Source organism: Erythrolamprus reginae, chromosome 2 (genome assembly GCF_031021105.1).
Source record: "Erythrolamprus reginae isolate rEryReg1 chromosome 2, rEryReg1.hap1, whole genome shotgun sequence".
Taxonomy (NCBI): domain Eukaryota; kingdom Metazoa; phylum Chordata; class Lepidosauria; order Squamata; family Dipsadidae; genus Erythrolamprus; species Erythrolamprus reginae.
Window position 1 is genome coordinate 80,150,905 of NC_091951.1, and position 19,325 is coordinate 80,170,229.

General features: G+C 39.1%; 1 protein-coding gene across 2 annotated transcripts in view; it reads left to right on the forward strand.

Annotated features, from left to right (window-relative positions):
* Window positions 1–2,069: 2,069 nt before the first annotated feature.
* The window catches only part of ARHGEF3 (Rho guanine nucleotide exchange factor 3), a 132,293-nt gene continuing 115,037 nt past the window's right edge, over window positions 2,070–19,325 (forward strand). The window contains exons 1-2 of one of the 2 annotated variants that reach the window (XM_070738479.1): window positions 2,183–2,356; window positions 18,500–18,592. In XM_070738479.1, the coding sequence (XP_070594580.1) occupies window positions 2,322–2,356; window positions 18,500–18,592 (128 nt within the window). In that variant the 5' untranslated portion in view covers window positions 2,183–2,321. Of the gene's footprint in view, window positions 2,357–18,499; window positions 18,593–19,325 lie in introns of both variants that reach the window. The other variant, XM_070738475.1, reaches the window with a different exon arrangement.

The window sequence follows — 19,325 nt, forward strand, 5'->3', positions numbered from 1 at the left end:
ACTGTATTTACTTCATTCTGCCTTATCTCAAGTCACTTCAGGGCTCACTGCCAGTCCTAATCTCCCCACCTGGTCACTCTGCTTTTCCTTTTACAGTTGCTCACTGACATCCTCAAGCTGCAGTGTTGCCTCTCCCACACTTTCTTCTTTTTTAAAAAAAGTCAACAAGCAAAAAGATCCAAAACAAAGGATGATTATCCAGATGTCTCATAGAACTTAGGAAGAGAGACTGAGGAAACTGGGCATGGATAGCCTAGAGAAAAGGAGGGCCAGAACGGACATGATAGCAGTCTACAAGTATACGAGGGGATGTCACAGAGAGGAGGGGATCACTTTATTCTTCAGGGCACCAGAGGGCCGGACGAGGAACAACGGCTGGAAGCTGACCAAGGAGAGATTCAACATGGAGATAAGGAGGAACTTCCTGACGGTCAGAGTGATCAACCAATGGAACAACCAAGATTGAACTGCCACTTGACTGGTGTACTATAGGGTTCCTGCTTGGGCAGGGGGTTGAACTCGATGGCCTTCATGGTCCCTTTCAACTCTAACAATAAATAAATAAATGAATGAATGACTTTATCCATAAATAAGAAACTTATTTGGTTTCAAAATCTGTAAATCAACTCTTGTGAGGATGTTATCTAGTGACAATGGTTTTTATTTAAATAAATAAATAAATAATAAACAAACAAACAAACAAATAAATAGGCTCTGCCTACCTGATCTGAAATGCTTGGACCCCAGTTTCGGATGCATACTTTACCAATAGTCCAACACTTCTTTTTTTCTTCCAGAAATTGAAATCTCTAACCCAAAGTCTTAAATTACAGCATGACAAAAATGGCAGCTGCTCTAGATGTGACCTGTAAAAAACGCCAAAAATTTTGGTAAAAGGATTGCACTGGCTATTGTAATATTTTTTTTTTCTTTGGGTATCTGATCAGATTCTTGTGGCATTTATAAACTGAGTATAGTATATCAATGGCTGGAGGCCAGCATTTGCTTTGAAGAATATCAGTCTGCCAGAGGGGGAAAAAAAAGCCAGAGACAAAAATCCATAACATCAATGCAAGGAGAAATGTTGCTAGATCCAATGTTGCTTATTCCATTTCCAAGCACGGGCTAAGTGAAGGCCTCTGTCATAGAAGGACTGTATTATAGGAGAGGATAACACTATACAGCAAACTAATTGTGTTCATAAATAATAGGGCATAATGTGCTTTGCTTAGTTTTGGCTCGACTGGCAAAGTAATCTTTGTGGCTTATTCAACAAAACATGTTTGAACAACGCATCGTACAACCTGTTGGGTAAGATATTGGAGAATGAACCTTTTTTTTTAAAAAAATCAAGATCTGTCACATCTTACAGAAAGTCCTCAATTAGCAAGGATAATGCAAAATTATTTTTCTTTGTCAATTGAATCACAGGCTTTACTTGTACGCCGCGCAGAGTCCCGTAAGGAGTCAAGGGCGGCTTATAAATTTAATAATTTAAATTTTCATTCCGGGATAGAAAGGCCGTCTCTTGAAACTTCCATTAGTTAGAAACCCACCCGTTTTTCAAAAATCAAAACCTCGACACGTAATAATAACCACAGATACTGCCAAGTGGGAACTCCTTCTGAAATACTCCCTCGAAAACAAAATAAAATAAAAAAGAGCGGATGACACGAAACGAAACGGGCCAGAGAGGCGGGGGCGCGAAGCGCTTATTGCAAATGATTATAGGCCACCCAGATGTAAATAAACGATTTTTGGTTGTTTTTTTAGGGGGGTTGGGGTTGGCCCGGGAAGCCCATTCCCGCTACCAGAAACGCTCTCGAGGCTGCGATAATATGCCACTTCCCCTGCCCCCCCTCAAACGGGGCGCGCTCCAACGACTCCTCGGGCCGCTCGCGCTCTTTCAAAAAGTGTGAGGCGGGTGTCAGTTGCAATTGCAAGCGCGAGCCAAGGGGCGGGGACACAAGTCCCAACCGCAAGGCTAGCGGCGGGAGGGTGGGGGCGCGTGGGAGTGGGGGGAGACTATTATTCCTGTTATTCTCGCGCTGCGGGGGAATGGTGAGTGTGCGCGTGTGGGTGTTTTGTTTGTGGGCGGGCGGGCGCGCGCGCTGATGCCGGGCTGCGAGAGCTGCTTTCTGGGGGTTACAGAGCCAGCGCTGCCGCCGCCGCACGCAAAAAAGTTCTCCGTGAGGAGGGGGGGAGTGAGTAGAACTACGTCACGCCTCGAGTCTCCCCCTCCCCAGTCCCCGCGTTCAGCTGCCAGGTGGCTGCGGGATCGGCCGGAGAAGAGCCCTGTTGCCCTCAGCCCTGAGGATCTCATGCAGGGGGGCGAGGAAGAGCCCGAAAGCACCAGGTGAGGCTTCCGCACGGGAAAGGTCGCTGGGGAAGACCTGGAAAGGAGGGAGGGGGGGGGGGTCCGTTGGAGCCTGGGGCGGGGACTCCGCTCCCGCCTGTCAAAAGGAGACTCTCGCCCTAGGGCAGGGCATGGGAGTTCCTGGCGACCGTTGGAAAACCCCGAATCTGTGTCCCTAACAGAATCCCCTCCGCAATCATACGCCGAACTTGGAAAGTTTTGAAAATTCCCCCGGAGCTCGGACCAGGGTGCCTTTTTTTTTTTTTGCGGGGTGGGGGGTGGGGAGAGAAGGATGAGGGTCGACGGTGGTCCCTTCTCTCACTTTGGTTGTGCTGCAGGGACACTCCGTTATGCTGCTTCCTACTCAAGACAGGCTGGCTTCTCGGAGGGACGCTCACATGCTCCTGAGTTCAATCCTTACAATAGCAATATCATTTAGACATATATACCGCTTCACAGTGCTTTACAGCCCGCTCTAAGTGGCTTACAGAGAGTAAGCCTATTGCCCCCAACAACCTGGGTCCTCATTTTACCCACCTTGGAAGGACGGAAGGCTACTTCCATCCTTCCAAAATGGGCACTACTGAGATTCGATCTGCCACACTCCTGGTCAGCTGAAGTAGCTTGCAGTACTGCACTCTAACCACTGCACCACCGAGGCTCTATACCGGCCTCGAAATGGATCATCCCCTCTGTTTTCTAGTTGCAGAAGCACCCCTTACATACTGCAGTTTTAAAAAAAACCCACCTTGGTTTTTTTCAACCCTTGGTGAAGCAGCAAATGCTAGGAGACTTTATCTTTGGAAAACGATTAAAACCAAAAAAAGTATTTACATGCAAGTGATAAAAGTTACTGCTGCCTATGGAGGCCCTGTGAGAAAATTCCAAGGCGCTTGGATACTCCTACCTGCTTATCTTGTTTATTCTTGCAGCCTTTCTTTGAAAAGAACCAAAAAAGTACAAGGAGGTGGGGGGGAGGTTATTTATTTACTTATTTGTTTTGTGATATTTATATGCTGCCCAACTCTAGCAGGACTTTTGCCGGCTCACAACAATCACAACAACTTAAAGCAATATAAAATGTAACAATAAAAACAGCAAATAGCATAAAATTACCAGCTTGCTTAAGAAATCTTACCCCTTTTTTCTTTTGTACAGCCCAGTACAACACATTTATCTGGGAGACTGGAGCTAAATATACATGGCATTGGTCTGTTCCTATTTAGATCCATGTTCTACAGATGCTCAAAGTCCTTAATGTTCCTCAGGGGTTGATGAACTACAACTACCAGCATCCTTCACCGCTGACAGTATTGGGAGTTTAGCAGCTTCCAGAGAACCACAGATCCCTCTTTCAACAAGATACCTCATGACCACAATTGTTTCATGTATCTTTTAAATCAGAATGGTACTAGCTGTCTTGATAACACTAACATGCTGAAAGTAGCAGTAGAACAGAATTTATATGAATACAGTTGTACATTCGGTGGCCAACCTCAAAAACTCTTGGAATTGTACTCGCTCTAGCATCTACCCAGTTACTTAGCTATAACAAGGATAGACATGTAGCCCCACAATTGCAGACCCAGGAGGCCCCTTAAATTGTACGATTGCAAACTGTCAGCTTGAAAACTACCAGCTTGGTGCAATGCTAAAATGATCTCCCATGCTTTTAAGATAAAAATAGGCTTAATAAGAATAGAACTAACACCATTCCCAAACAGCAATCAAACTAATACTTTCCAAGAAGTCTGCAGTTATTAACCCCAAAGAATCAAAATTTTATTTATTTATTTATTTATTTATTTATTTATTTATTCATTCATTCATTCATTCATTCATTCATTCATTCATTCAGTCCAAAACCCAATTCCACAGAGACTGTTAATATTGCAAAACAGTCTTCACTTCTTTGCTGTTGAATTGAGGGAAGCCTTGCTGCAGTGCAAACTGAAACCTCTGCCCCAAAATCTGATCTTTATTTTGGTATTGATCTCTGCAATCCAGGAGAACTCCAATTAAAAGTACACAGGCTTAATTCAGCTTTAAAAAGAGTAAATTGCAACTCAGAAAATCCTGTTTGTACCAATGTGTATGATGCAGCTTCATTCATCTTGTATAACAATTGCACCCTCTGTAGCTATCAGCCTACTTCAGACATTAAATGTGGACTCCAACCCACAAATCTTGGTCACACCTGATCCATAATATTTCCAAAGAACTGAAAGTAGCTTTCAGAACTTTTTAATGCAAAGATATTTGCATTTCAAAATGAATAAAAATTCAAAGTTTTTGCACCAATCTATAGGAAACCAAGTTTGTGATTGTTCTGTAAAGTACTTAGTATAATAAAAGAATGAAGTGTCATTGGTTAATGTGACAACTTGTGCACCACAATCCAATAATCAATTGTAACAGATCTCAACTGTACTTTGTATTTTACCAAAACATACAACACAACATATTTTATATTAGTAGACAAACTCCACATCATTGTAGCAATGCAAGGCATGCAGTAGACTTGGAAACAATATAAAATAAAATATCCCAAACAAATTTATTTATCATTTTATTCATTCATTCATTCATTCATTCATTCATTCATTCATTCATTCATTCAATTTCTAGTCCACCCTTCTCATGAGACTCAGGGTGGCTTACATCATAATAATACACAATAATAATGGAAATTGAAATTTATTAAGATATGACCTGTACCCTATAAAACTTTAAAACAAATAAATTAGTCCATCAATCCATTCATCCCATACGAATCCTAATCACACTTCCATTGTGATATTGTTTTATCAGAATACTTATTTTTAAGCAGCTTTACAAATATTTTAAAAACCAAAACCCTTTCCATGTCTAAAACCAAATAATATGAAACTTATGAAATAGAAGCACAGTAATAAACTTTTTGAGATACCTTCTGTTGTGGCCCGCTCGCGCCCTGTTCAATTAGTCATGGACCTAGGGGATGCAGGGACAGTGGAGGCGTGGTAGAGGCGTCCTGTGTTCCTGGCACCCAAGACTGACAACAAAGAAGACGTGGTGTCAGAGTTTGAAGAGCAACCAGGGCCTTCTGCACCTCCTGAGATGAGTAACTCAAGAGAAGAGGAGGAGCCTCTTCTGGATGCTAGGATTCACAGGGCCTCTAGGAGTCATGAGTGGTTACTCAGGAGGATGTTTACCTGTGAGTAGTACTGCTGACTACTGGGCCACGTCCTCAGGATATTTAAGAGTGAATCATGCCATGTTTCGGTTCAGAGAACAATGTAGTTCATTCTAGCATCTAGTTTATAGCTCTTGTTTTTCAACTTGTGATTTAAAGAAGCACATTCTTGGCTTTCTGAGGAGCTCCAGGCTTCCAGCCAACTTCTGAATGTCTCAGCTTCTGAATCTTGTTTCAACTTGGTAATTATTGTTGTGTTTATCTCTTTCTGGGATGCTAGCCAGATGATAAGACTTTCCTTTCCTTTTCAAAAAGACTTTAACTGCAAATACTTCTTGTACATAGTAAAATCCTTTATTACTTAATCCGATGGTGTGTATCTGATTTCTGGGGACTTGGTGCTGGGACAGAACACCTTTTCTTTCAAGATAGTATGTCAGCATAAGTTTTCACTTGGGAACTGATTGAAGATGGACCTCGGTATTTCAAGTGAAACAGTTTATCATCATAATGACTAAGTGTTAATAGATGTGGCAAACATACATTTTCAGTGATATTATGTTGATGAGTACCCTCTAATCTGATAAATATATCTGTGATGCATCATAGTTTAAGGTTTTCAAAATGAAATAAAAAAGGAATGCATTAATCTGTGCAAAAAGTTGCTTTTGTTAATACATTACTACACTGTATACCTAAAGTTGAGTCTAAATCAGGCATGATCACCAGTGACCACAGATGGCTTTTTTCACTCCACATAATCTCCTAAATTTTCTGAAATTTGGTGAGAAAACATTGAAATAAGGTAATGCAATTTTCTATTTTTAATGAATAAGTAGATATATTAAACCTCCAACAGAATAGTGTGTCTATTCTGCTAAATTCCGGCAACCAAAACTGGAAAAAAGGACTGAAATTCTGGCCTGTATTCAGAAAAGTCATCACCATCCTGCTGCAATTTTTCATGACCGTGTGTGTATGTTTTGTTTTGTTCTTTAAGTAGCCTTTAGCTACAAAAGGCTTTGTACCCCTTCTTGATTATCTAGTTTTTTAATGGGATTGAGATGTCCCAGTAGATTTATTGGATTTATATGCCGCCCCTCTCCGCAAACTCGGGGCGGCTGCCCAGTAGCTGCAGTCACCATGGTTGGAGTTGAAATACTGTAGTTGATTAGTATCTAAAATATCTCAGTAGGTGGTAGCACTTCGGTAAGTTTATATGAGGTAAAGAACTACATAAGTCAAACTTGGTTAATATTGGGATAGAACCTGAACATTTCAGAGCAATAAGACTAGAAAGTTAAAAAAACATGGAAAAAGATGCTCATTTCGCACTGGTGTTAAGGAAACTACATGACTGTGTCCACATGCTCACAAGGAGAATTTGATGATTGGGCATTACTATATTTTCCACTATAACATATTTTCTACTTTTTACTTTACAGTTTGCTAATACTGTACTGTACTAACATAGGTACTGAGAGACTTAGGTCCTTTCCTATGGTGGTGCAGTGGTTAGAGTGCAGTATTGCATGCTGACTCTGCCCATAGTCTGGAATTTGATCCTGACTGGTTGAAGATTCACATAGACTTCTATCCTTCTGAGGTTGAAAAATGAGGGAACAAGATTGTTAAGCAATATGCTGACACTGAAATCACTCAGAAAGTGCTATAAAGCACTATGAGCCTGTATACATAATGTATGTGCTATTGCTGTTCTATTATTTAAGCCATATTTCTTCTTCCTAGCAAAAAATAAAAACAAACAAAAAATATAACCCATCAACATTTAAAGGGATTATCTGTGAATTATAATTGAGTGCTGACAAAATTGAAGTGATATAATAGTGAATCTAAGACATTGAGAATTATGACATTAGTTGGTTTATTTTTAAATACACCCCCCCTCCGATTGTAATAATAGGAATTCTATTTTTGAGTGCAGTTTCCATGTACTGCTGAATAATGCATATTCTAATTAAGTGGTACTGTAATTCATATCAGTGGAAGTATCTATAGAGTACAGTAGCCAAACTGGTTTTGTAACATTTTCTTCCCATATTCACCTTATGTCTGAGGACAACATTTGCAGATAGACGTTTGTTGACAATCAGACATCACTTTTCTTTAAGCTTAATTTTCAGCACACAAGTTAGTAAAAACAGCAATCTTTTTTTAAAAAATCCTTATACTTTCTTATGTATACTTTTGCCATATTTTTTAAAAAAAGAAACCTAAAGTAGCCTTTAATTTTTCCCAGATTGCAGAACCCTGTAGTATATAATGTTCCTGCAAGTTCAGATAGTATAACACATACGGTAATCTTTAACATCATTCAGTTTCTTCTGCAATGATAACACTTTGCATTAGTGTGGGGCGTAACACATTATTAAAACAGTTTCAATCAAACAACAACTGCATTTGAAAAATGGTAACCAGGCATTGGAGGCGATCCAATCTACATTGCACTCTAGATCGCTTTTATACAGCCTCAATTTAGAAGATGATAGTCTAAAAGTCATATATGAAATTAGTCGTGCCAGTCTGCCTGCTTGTCTTGTCTCTGTATATACATACACATATGAATCCCAGGCTTTGAAGTGTTTTCTGATCAATGGTTACTTGGGTATTTTTTTTCTCCTATCCAAATGAGGTTAATGGAAGTTGACTCGATGACTTTGGTCAGTCAGTGTCCCTCAGCCCAACTTATCTCACAAGGCTGTTGTAGAGAAAAAATGGGGGAAAGAATACTGTGCGCAGCAACTTAAAGATGGAATAAACTCTACTGTAAATCTAACAAAAATTAAATATAAATGTATAGACAGTAGTGTGCATGTTGCATCTGACTAACAGAATTCACACTTGCTTCCTTTGGTATGAAGTTTCTCTGTGTTTCCAGTAATAAAGTCTATATTGAAAAATCAAGAATTATTTTCTCTAAAGCAAGAAATAGTAAATTTCTGTCACGTGGCAGTGTTAATATTGATTAGTAGTAAAAGTTCAACCATATAATAAATCTGTATTTATGAGATGTTATTGTGGCAAAACCTAGAGGCTTGGATGCTGGTCAATTCTTTGCTAATTTCCCCATCTTCTGCACAAGTAACAATGATGCTGATAGTAGACTGAAGTATGCCACTGGAATGTGCAAGATTCAACCTGATGCCTTTTCTGCAAAATGCCTTTTGAATGGCAACAGTAGGTCAGGAATTGATCATCTGGAAGCAATTGATAATGGGATTTACAGCCAGCAAGGCTTCATGATGGTATAGTGAAACTTCAGGTCCCCAATGAGCGCGTTCCTTAATACAATATTATATTGGCAATGAAGAAGTAAATGTCCTTTGAGTTAAGTTGAGCTTCATTCCTGGCGACTACACAGTCCATTTTGTTTTCTTGGCCAGGATATAGAAGTGGTTTGCCATTGCCTTATTCTGACATGTTTTTCTCAGCTTCCCAGCCTTCGGATTTCCAAAGGGTTTCCAATCCAAATTCTAATGAGGTCTGACCTGATTAGTTTTGCAAGATAAGTGAAAGTTAGCTGAGTTTCACCAACTGCTATGAATATAAGATTAGAATTCTGGATGAGAAATGAATAGATTGCTTCACAGTTTTTGTATTTAAATCAAAATAATATTATTATTTTTTAAATCCTGTTTTGATTTCTTTTGAAATTGCTTACATATTAATTCTGAAAACAGTAATTGATTGGTTTTTCTACAATTACTTCTTTTAATAACAGAAAAGGGAAATCTTTTCTGCCTGTTGGTTGTGATAGTAATTATGTTAACGATAGATGAAACAAAAATATTTAAGTACATTCCAATCTTTAGTTGAGGATTATGATTTAACTAATCCTCCCACATAAATGAATGTACAGTCATATGAAAATGTATCTTATTGATAATTTTTTACTTTTTCAATGTTTCAACATAGAGATACTGTAATTGATCTCTATTTCAACAATATTGATAAAGAGAAAATAATTTAAGGAGTATTATACATTGTTTATATTTTGTAGCCTTTTCTGTAATTTAAATAGAAAATTCACATATGGAAAAAATAAGTAAATTCCTACATTTATTCCTATTGGATGCACATTATTATAACATCATTCGAGAGTATCTAGGATGAACCTGTTCTATTGAAATCTCAGACATTTAGTTTGATTTTATCTTTGCTGCTAATATGGGCAGTCTTCCCAAACCTAGATTGAAATTGCTTTCTGAAAGGTTATAGATGCCTGTCTCGTGGGGGGGGGGGGGGGGGGTTGGGTTGGTTCAGTTTACATCAATTTTCCCTTTATATATTTTTTAATGCAAATATACATTGATCTATCCACATATGTTTAAAAATACTTTACCTTTTAGCATGATTATAGCTGTTTCTACATTATGTTTATTGGTTTTTCATAATACTGTAACTTAATGCAATATTTTCCTTTTTTCTTCATTGACATATTTTACTGCTAGAATACACAGATGGCCCTTTTCTGTTTATAAACCTATGGATAATGGGGTTGCATTGAAGTCTAGATATATCATTTTTGGACAACGTTCTCAAACGTATGCCCTTAAAGAACCCCCAGAAGCTACAGCTGGCAAAATAACATAAGCAGTATTCGGGGCCTCTGTGTGTTCATTTCTCACTTTGGCTGTATGAACTGTATTGATTGCTATTTGGTTTCTGAGTGCAATTCAAGCGCTGGTTGTTACTCCTAAATCCCTGAATAAAATAGGGCTAGGGATCTGAGAGATTGCTTCTCTTTGACTACTTATGCCTGCCCAATATGAGCCAGTAGAATATGTGTGTTCTGGGTTCCCTTCATTAAACATTGCAATCTTGTGGGGCTGAGGAAATGTACCTTCTTTGTTGTAGCCACCACTTCTGGAAGAGCATCCCCTCTACAATAAGAATGGCACCCTCTCTCCTGGGATTCCAGAAAGCTTTGAAAACCTGGTTTTGTCCCAGGTTTGGGGATATTGTTTATTATTTGTTCAGTGGCCTCTGTTTTGTGTTGCTGTTTAGACTTCTTTAGTCAGCGCTACCTCTAGGATTCAGTGTTTTTAAGCTGTTTTTAAAAAGGTTTTCCCTAGTTTTATACACTGTCCAGAATTCCCAGAATTGGAATTGGATGAACAATAAATTTAAACAAACAAATACAAACAAATACAGTCTTATCAGGCACTTTATAAACAAAGTGAGAGGGTTGTGAACACAGTGGTTCTCAGTGGAGCCTTTGAGGCCCATGTTACATATTCCGGGTTTTGTTTTAATAAGCCACAACAAAAATGCTGAAAGTGCTCTATACAATATGGTCCAGGAATGAAATGAATTAAAATAAATTGCAAATCCTTGTCTTCTGATTGAGAATCCATTGTGAATGCAGAAAATCCTCCTGCATCGCTAGGCAACACTGAAGAAAACCATCCTTGGCAGGTTGCCTTTTGAAATAGCTCAACATGTAGAAACCCATAGCAGGTTGAGGTCAGCCTCTTTCCACTAGTAATCAGAGTGCGATTCAACAGGTTCTGACCTGTTCTGGAGAACCGGTAGCGGACCTTTGAGTAGTCCGAGAACTGCTAAATACCACCTCTGACTGGCCCTGGCCCCATCTATTCTCTGCCTGCTGAATCCCAACTGTTTGGGAGGAAATGGGGATTTTCCAGTAAAGTTCCCCTGGAGTGGGGAAGGAAGAAGGTATCCTTCTTCTTTAATGCCCACCAAACCACGCCTACCAAGCTACACCCACAGAACCAGTAGAATATTTTTTTGAATCCTACCACTGCTAGTAATGCTTTTTTGAATCATCTCTTTCTTGCTTTTTCTATGTGCAGAAAAGAGTCTTTTTATTTTGTTTTGCTGAACTGAAAAGCTTATCAAAATTGCCTTTTCCTCTTATAATTGTCATCAAGTCCAGCAATAGTGGGTTTATTTCAGCTTGTGCAACACAGCTCGTGGGACTATGATTTTCAAGAGGGCAGATGCTTCAATAGAAAATGACTTTCTTGGGTATCTCATTATTATTCTTTCCACGGTAACTAATAATTTGCATTGTACATTGCATAGTTTGAAAAATGGGAGATTGATCAATCCTGCATTATATCAAATACTTCGTGGACCTGTGCTTTCACCTATAGCAACATTAAGATGTGTGGATATTGTTCCAGAATTCCCCAGCCAGTATGCTAAAAAAAATCTAGTCTAGACTTATGTAATCCTTTTAGAAAGATGGATATCTTAGAAAAATTCTTACAATATTGTTAAAAGAGTTAGAAACAAAGCACGGTATTGCTGACTTAACCTACACAATTTTAAATGTGAATAGTATATATTATTATAAAGTTAAATGTTAGTAGTGTATAATACTATGCAGTTAAAGGTTAATAGTGTATAAATTATGAAGTTAAGTTCTCAATGCTGCTTTTGAATCTAGCTCTTTCTACTTTGCACAGCTTTGGGGCATAATATGGTAACACCAACTGTCCTGGCACGCATTCAGAAATACAAACAAAGGCAATTTGTGCTGGATTTGAGGAGTCTAATTGATAGAAAAGTGCTATTTTTTCCGTGCCTTCGTTTATTATATCAGCAAGATTCTTTTTCTCTCTTCACTTTTAACATTGATTACACTCCAACTTTTTAAGCTTTTGTATTTTGTTTTTTCATTTCCTCTTGAACACCATATGCCCCATTGTCTGTGCAGTGCTGATGAAACACACATTTCTCAAAGTTCTTTCTCTTTGCCACCCTGGAAAGCCACTTGCTTTTCTCTGCTTTCCTTCAAAGAAAAAGAAGGATGAAAATCATATTTCAGCAAGTTCATCTTACACCAGTGGATAGTTTAATTTCCCATTGGAGATTCTGCCTGCCAACTCCCATTTTTCATAGTTCTTTTGTAGCATTTATGTTACCCAACTAAGGAAAAAACCCCAGCAGATACAGTTCTGCTGGCTTGGTATCCTCACAGGATTTGCTGACATGCAACACCCTTGCAGGGCTTGCTAAAATGCTTTTTGTAACACTAATCTGGCAGAAAATCAGAAGGCTTTTGAAGCTTCTCTGTTAATAGTTAACAATTTCTCCTATAGAAAAAAGCCAATTTCTCCTACAATTGCTGCATAGCAGCTAATTGAGAAAAACAGTTTGCAAAACATCAGTCTGATATTTACAACCAAATGTGAACAGAAATATGGATTGTATATGGCACGGGTCCCCAAACTTTTTACACAGGGGGCCGGTTCACTGTCCCTCAGACTGTTGGAGGGCCGGACTATTAAAAAAAACTATGAACAATTCCCTGTGCACACTGCACATACCTTATTTTAAAGTAAAAACAAAATGCGAACATACTATTTAGAGGGGAGAAGAAGTCTGAAATTCATATATGTTAATGTTTTGTTTTTAATTTTCTTTTGTTAACATCTGATTGGCTATAAAAGGTTTTCTTGGCTTATAGGAAAATGTATAAAGAAAGAAGGAAGCACTTTGGTATAATGGATAATAAGTTAGAAATATAATTGGTGTTGTACTTTTTGAAGGAACATTAAGGAGGGAACTTAATTAAAAGAAAATGAATGTAACTGGATGACAAAATTAGAAAAAAAACTTTTTTGATTATTGATATTAGTTACTAATACCGCATTTTTTCATTGAAACTTAGATGGTAGACTGTGTTGTTTAAATGTATGTTAAGAGAAAATTTTAAAAAAATTACCCCCCCCCCCCAAAAAACAGTCCTTCCTTCCTCTGTCCCTTCATTCATTTCATTCTTCCTTCCTTCCTTCCCTCCCTCATTCATTCCTCTCCAGTTCTATTTCCCTCACCTTCTTTCCCTTTTCTTTCTTTCTCTCTCTCTTTTCCCTCTCTCTCACAAAACTTCTATGCCCGGCCATGAACTTGAGGGAGTGCGTCTCTCTCTCTGCTGAAAAAATGAGACTCCCCACAAGTCAACTTATGGAAAAGGTGGAGAGAGGGCAAGGTGACAACTCTGGTGTAGGCACAAGTCTACTTCTGCTTCTGCGCACATGTAGCAAGGCCTCTTGTTTCCTGGGGGGGTGGGGTTGCTTCCTGTTTCTTCCCGGTGGCGGGAAAAATATCGGTAGGAGTGGGCAGGGCATGGTCCCCAGACACAGCCGGAGAAGCTGGGCAGGGTTCAGAGCCCACGGGGGTTTCTCCCGGCCAACAGCAGATCAGCTGTTGGGCGGGAGAAATGGCGCCAGCTCTAGGAGTTTGGTTTTTGCCTGCACAGCCATGCGACCACACAGGCTAGAGGGAACAGTGGCCAGGAGCACAGGATATGGACGCATCCTGTGCTCCTGTCATCACCCGTGGACCGGATAAATGGCCTCAGCGGGCCGCATGTGGCCCCCGGGCCGTAGTTTGGGGACCGCTGGTATATGGGATGCTAGAAATGTACTTGCCTCTCTTTTTGTGAAGAGGACAGGGTTCTTAATTCTGTAACCTCTGAAAACAATATACAGTATTCCGTACATTGTTGACCATTTGAAACCATAAAAGTGAGCATTCATTGGTTCACCAATTATTTGTGATCATCTGTTGGGTAGTTTGAACATCAGACTAGTGGCTAAAGGAAACTGACCACTTCTCCTTTTTGTATTTTTTTTTCTTTGTTGTTGTTATTTTTATTGTTATGAAATTTCCTAGGAAATATTGAAAAGGAAAAATATTTTTCCCTGAATGAGAAAAAACATGTTTTAAAGATAAAGCAGTTTCTTACAACTTTAGCTCCAGGGTGATGGGATTAAGACCCTCATCCTTAGGACAAGATAGGATTAATCCTCTACCCATCTCATCACATGATACCTGGCAAGGCTGAAGCAAACCCAGATTCAGAACAGTCTACAGCACTGATGACGAACCTTTTTTGATTGGTGTGCCAAAAGGGTCTGTGTGTGTGTGCTACCATGTATGCACATATCAACTCCTCTTTTCTCCCCCCCCCCCACGCATGCATACCCCTCCCCCCCGCTGCTCCCCCCCGCACATGTACACAGGCCTTTATGAAGCCTGGTAGGTGGTGGTGGATTCATACCGGTGTGGTCCAAAGAACCGTATGGATATTTAGTTATTTTTTTCCTTGCCCCTCTCAACTTAATGCTGACCTTTAAACTTTGTCCGAAGCACAGCTGAGGGCTTCTTCCACACAGACAAGCGGGGGGGGGGGATCGCTCTACTCCCTTCCAACACTGCTTTTAGGTAAAAAAAATGCCCAAGTGGGCAAAGTGGAAGTGCATTTTTCTGAACTTCCTGTTTGTCCATTGGGGGATTTTTTTTGCCTCTGAAGCTTCAGGGAAGAGTCCGGAGGAGGAAACAGCCTTTCCAAAGGCCTAAAATCAGCTGGACAGCGCTTGCATGCACGCCGGAGCGGAAACATAGCAAAGTCTCATGTGCCCTCCCACATGGCTCTCATACCATAGGTTCAAAGGTCAACAGAGTTGCCTCTGCATGGCCCCATGGAAATCTGACAACCAATCAGAGTGCATTTCTTGCACAGGAGCAGGAGGCTCCAGGGTGAGCCCAAGAGAGGGCATAAAATCAAGGGACTTTCAGTATCTTGCCCTTATTCTCTTCTTCTTCCAACATCATTGAGGCATGTGATCCACCTTTTCCCCAGGACTTCAGACCTGCTTTTCACCATTAAACCATCTTTCCAAGCAGTCACCATGCTTCCAGTGTTTTCCCCCCCGCTTAGAAGGATATTCCTTACAACAGCTTTCTGTATGTTTCTGTTTTGTTTTGTTTTATTTGTTTGTTTTACTATTTTGTATTTTATTTTCTATGATAAAACAATACATTTTAAAAAAGCTAAAAAAATCTCTATACATTGCAGCCCACAAGCATATATTTATTAGCCTGAAAGCAGCATAGATTCGCAGCAGTGAGGATGATATGCAGGTGCATGTTGGATTTGATAATGCTTTTCGATGTTAGAAATGGAAAGATCACTTTGTATGGCAGAGCTCAGAGACTTCATGACTGCTGTCTGGAACAAAAATCCTTTTGCACTATTGGAATTGTTAAGTATAAAGCCAGAATATATGAGAATTAATATATTGTTTTGGGGGGATAGTATCAGGGGTGGTTTCCAACCTACTTTGCTGTTAGTTCGCTCCCTCCTATGCTGTGTGGGTGCAGGCATGCGCAGTAACAAAAAATCCGAAAAACCCAAAGCCCCCCAAAAGATGGCGACTGCATACACAGTCCTGGAGCTTGACTTCTGTTCATGGGGTGGGGGGAGAGAATTGCAGGAAGCTGCTCTGTCTTTAAAACATGTTTCGTCCAGGGAAACATATTTTTCCTTTTCAATATATCCTAGGATATTTCTTTTTCTTTTTCTTTTTTCTTTTTAGGAAAGGGGTGAGTGCTATCTTCCTTCATAGTCTCTCCTTTTTTAAAAAATTACAAGTGCATGAAAGGCTACTGGCAAAAAAGCAAATAAGAATCAAACATGGATTGTTTTTGTGGCACCTAATTGAATTTATGTTGCTTTATTATCCAGTTCCATTTGTGTTTAAGAATAAATCCTATTGAAGTCCACTCATATATGCAACTGTATTCAAAAACGTGATCAGATGCTGGTTTTCTTTTCATATTTGCCTGCATCTTGCACTTTTTATTTGATGTTTATCCTAACATTTTGGCTCAAGTAGCCATAACAACAAAGCCAGATGCTTGTGAATCTGTTAGGAACCAGAATTGCCTTTATTAACAGTGCCGGGAACATAAGCCTGTTTATGTACCTCTTTTACAGATTAAGCAGTACACTGTAACCTCTTCCTTCACTGATTAGATTAGTTACATCCAGAAAAGTACCTGCATGTGCAAATTGCTTGCAAAGTTGGTTTCTGATTAGCTAATTCAGTCAGAAAAATAGGAAAACTGCCTTCTGATATTTGTACCTCAGAGACAGATTGCAGTCTGAATTACTTAAGTCAAATACCTGCTAAAACAGTACTTGCCCTCTAGACCTGCATTTCCCCTGAGATTCACGTGGCCCCATTTTGACCTTAGTTAAACAAGTGCTCAAGACCTGGTGTTTCCCCCCCTTGTCTTTGGGTTAGAATGTGTGATATACCTTATTTATTTATTTATTTATTTTATTTTATTAATTAAATTTGTATGTCAACCACTCCCGAAGGACTCAGGGCTATACTGTACTTTCATGTGTATACAGTATATGTATCTGTGTGTTTCAAAAATTGGCATTGTTTTTCAGAATCTTTCCCCCGACTTGTTATCTTTGTGCTTTCATGCTTTGTGCTTTATTTTGTAAGCTAGGAATAATGATTGATTGGGGCAGCCTATACATTTCATGAATAAGTAAACTATTAATAGAGATGAATACTGAAATTGAGGAAATATTGTATTGTTGAATAACATAGCAAGTAGGAATCAACCCAGCTTAATACAGTATTCGTAAGTTGCCTAGGTTTATGTCGCATAAGTCTGGGTGGCTATATAATTTTTTATACATAAATAATTAGAGCTCTTGCAAGTATTCACAATATTAAAAATCATATATTGAGAACAATTATTTATATTGGTTATAAAGCAGAGGATTTGTTGTACTTGTAAAACATAATCCCACATTAAGTTAAGCAGTTTGAAATCAGTCATATTTCAAACTGTTGTGTCTCATGAAATTAATTTAATTAATTTTAATTTTAATTTAATTTATTAGATTTGTATGCCGCCCCTCTCCAGAGACTCGGAGCGGCTCACAACAATGACAACAATGTAAACAAATCTAATACATTAAAAAAACATATTATTAAAACCATACAACACATACCATACATAAATAATATAAACCCAGGGGCTCAATTTCCCCATGCCTGACAACATAGGTGGATCTTCAATAACTTATGAAAGACAAGAAGGGTGGGGGCAGTTCTGATCTCCAGGGGCAATTGATTCCAGAGGGCCGGGGCCGCCACAGAGAAGGCTCTTCCCCTGGGGGCTGCCAGACGACATTGTTTAGTCGACGGGACCCCGAGAAGGCCAACTCTGTGGGACCTAATTGGTTGCTGGGATTCGTGCGGCAGAAGACGATTCCGAAGATATTCTGGTCCGATGCCATGTAGTAGTACAGCATTAAATTCTGGAAATACTTGCATCTGTACCTTCTCTAAATATATTTACAGATAGTTCTTGATGTATGACCATAATTGGGCCTGAAAATTCATTGCTGAATGAGGTAATTGTTAAGCCCAGTTTTATGACTTTTTTTTCCTGTAGCCATTAAGAGAATCTCTATGGTCGTTAAATGAATCACAGTTGATAAGTGAATCTAGCTTCCCCTGTTGACTTTGCTTATTGGAGGCTGGCTGGGAAAGTTACCAAATTCTGGGTCCCGTCGACCAAACAATGTTGTTTGGTGGGCCCCAGGGGAAGAGCTTTCTCTGTGGCGGCCCCGGCGCTCTGGAATCAACTCCCACCGGAGATTAGAATGGCCCCCACCCTCCTTGTCTTTCGCAAGTTACTCAAGACCCACCTATATCGCCAGGCATAGGGGAATTAAGACATCTCCCCCAGGCTTTCTTATATTTTATGTTTGGTATGTATGTGTTGTATGGTTTTAAAATTGTTGGGGTTTTTAATATAATTTTATTATTAGATTTGTTCCATTGTTATACTGTTTTTATTATTGTTGTGAGCCGCCCCGAGTCTTTGGAGAGGGGCGGCATGCAAATCTAATAAATTGAATTGAATTGAATTGAAATACATGGCAATACAATACAAATTTTGATTACATGACCATAGGATGCTATCAAACCCACCTCTAAGTATGAATATACACCCAGTAGTTTTCTTGTTTTCTTGTGGTTATGACACTTTTTATCAGTAAATTTCAATGAATTTTGTGCTCACTTTATTTCTGCTTGCATTTTTATAGTTTGTAGTTTCCTTGTAAATGTTCAACAGAGGCTTCTATTTTTTTTAAGGGGAATGAATGCAAGCAGACCCACAAACTGTATAAACAGTCCTAGAGTAATGACCCACTGTGCTAAAAGAGGAATGGAGGAAGATACAATATGGTAAGACAATATTTAAAATTGTTATTTTTAATTAGCATTAAAATAAAGAGTGTGGAAAATTAAATGCAACTCTAAGTTAGATTAGAGACAGGCAGTTTTTATTTTGGTAAAATAAATTATGTTTTAAAATTATATAAAGATTTTGATTGATCAAAGGCATGATGAGCAAGGGAATTCAGTTTCTGTGGTTCTACATGAAGACAACCAGGGATGAAATGCTACCACTTTGGGCTGGTTCAGACATACCAGTAGCAGCTGCTGCCAGTGGTTTGGAGAATTGTTAGTAGCGGCAGTGCGAGGCTCTGCCCACCCACCAAGACTTTAAAAAGACACCATTTTCTTTTTAAACTGTGCATGTGCAAAGCCTTCTGTGCATGCGCAGAGGGTGAAAAAGCACATGTAGTGGTGGCACATACGTCTGAACCGGTAGGGAAGGTAAGTAGATTTCACCACTGGAGACAACCAAAGGAGATACAAGATTACACACTGAAATGTAAGAGAGCTAACTAGTACAGAACATGAGTTACTGAATGAAAGTAGAAAAGAAAAATAAATATGTATGAAATGAATAGAAAGAGGAAGTCAAGAAAGAAGGCAGATACCTGTAATTTAAAATGTTAAGTCACTTTCTTTTAAACTCACATTCCTATACAAGAGAAAAACTTATAGTCAAGTGTAGATAAACAAAAATTCATACAGGCAGTCCTCAATTTACAACCATTTAGTTAACAAC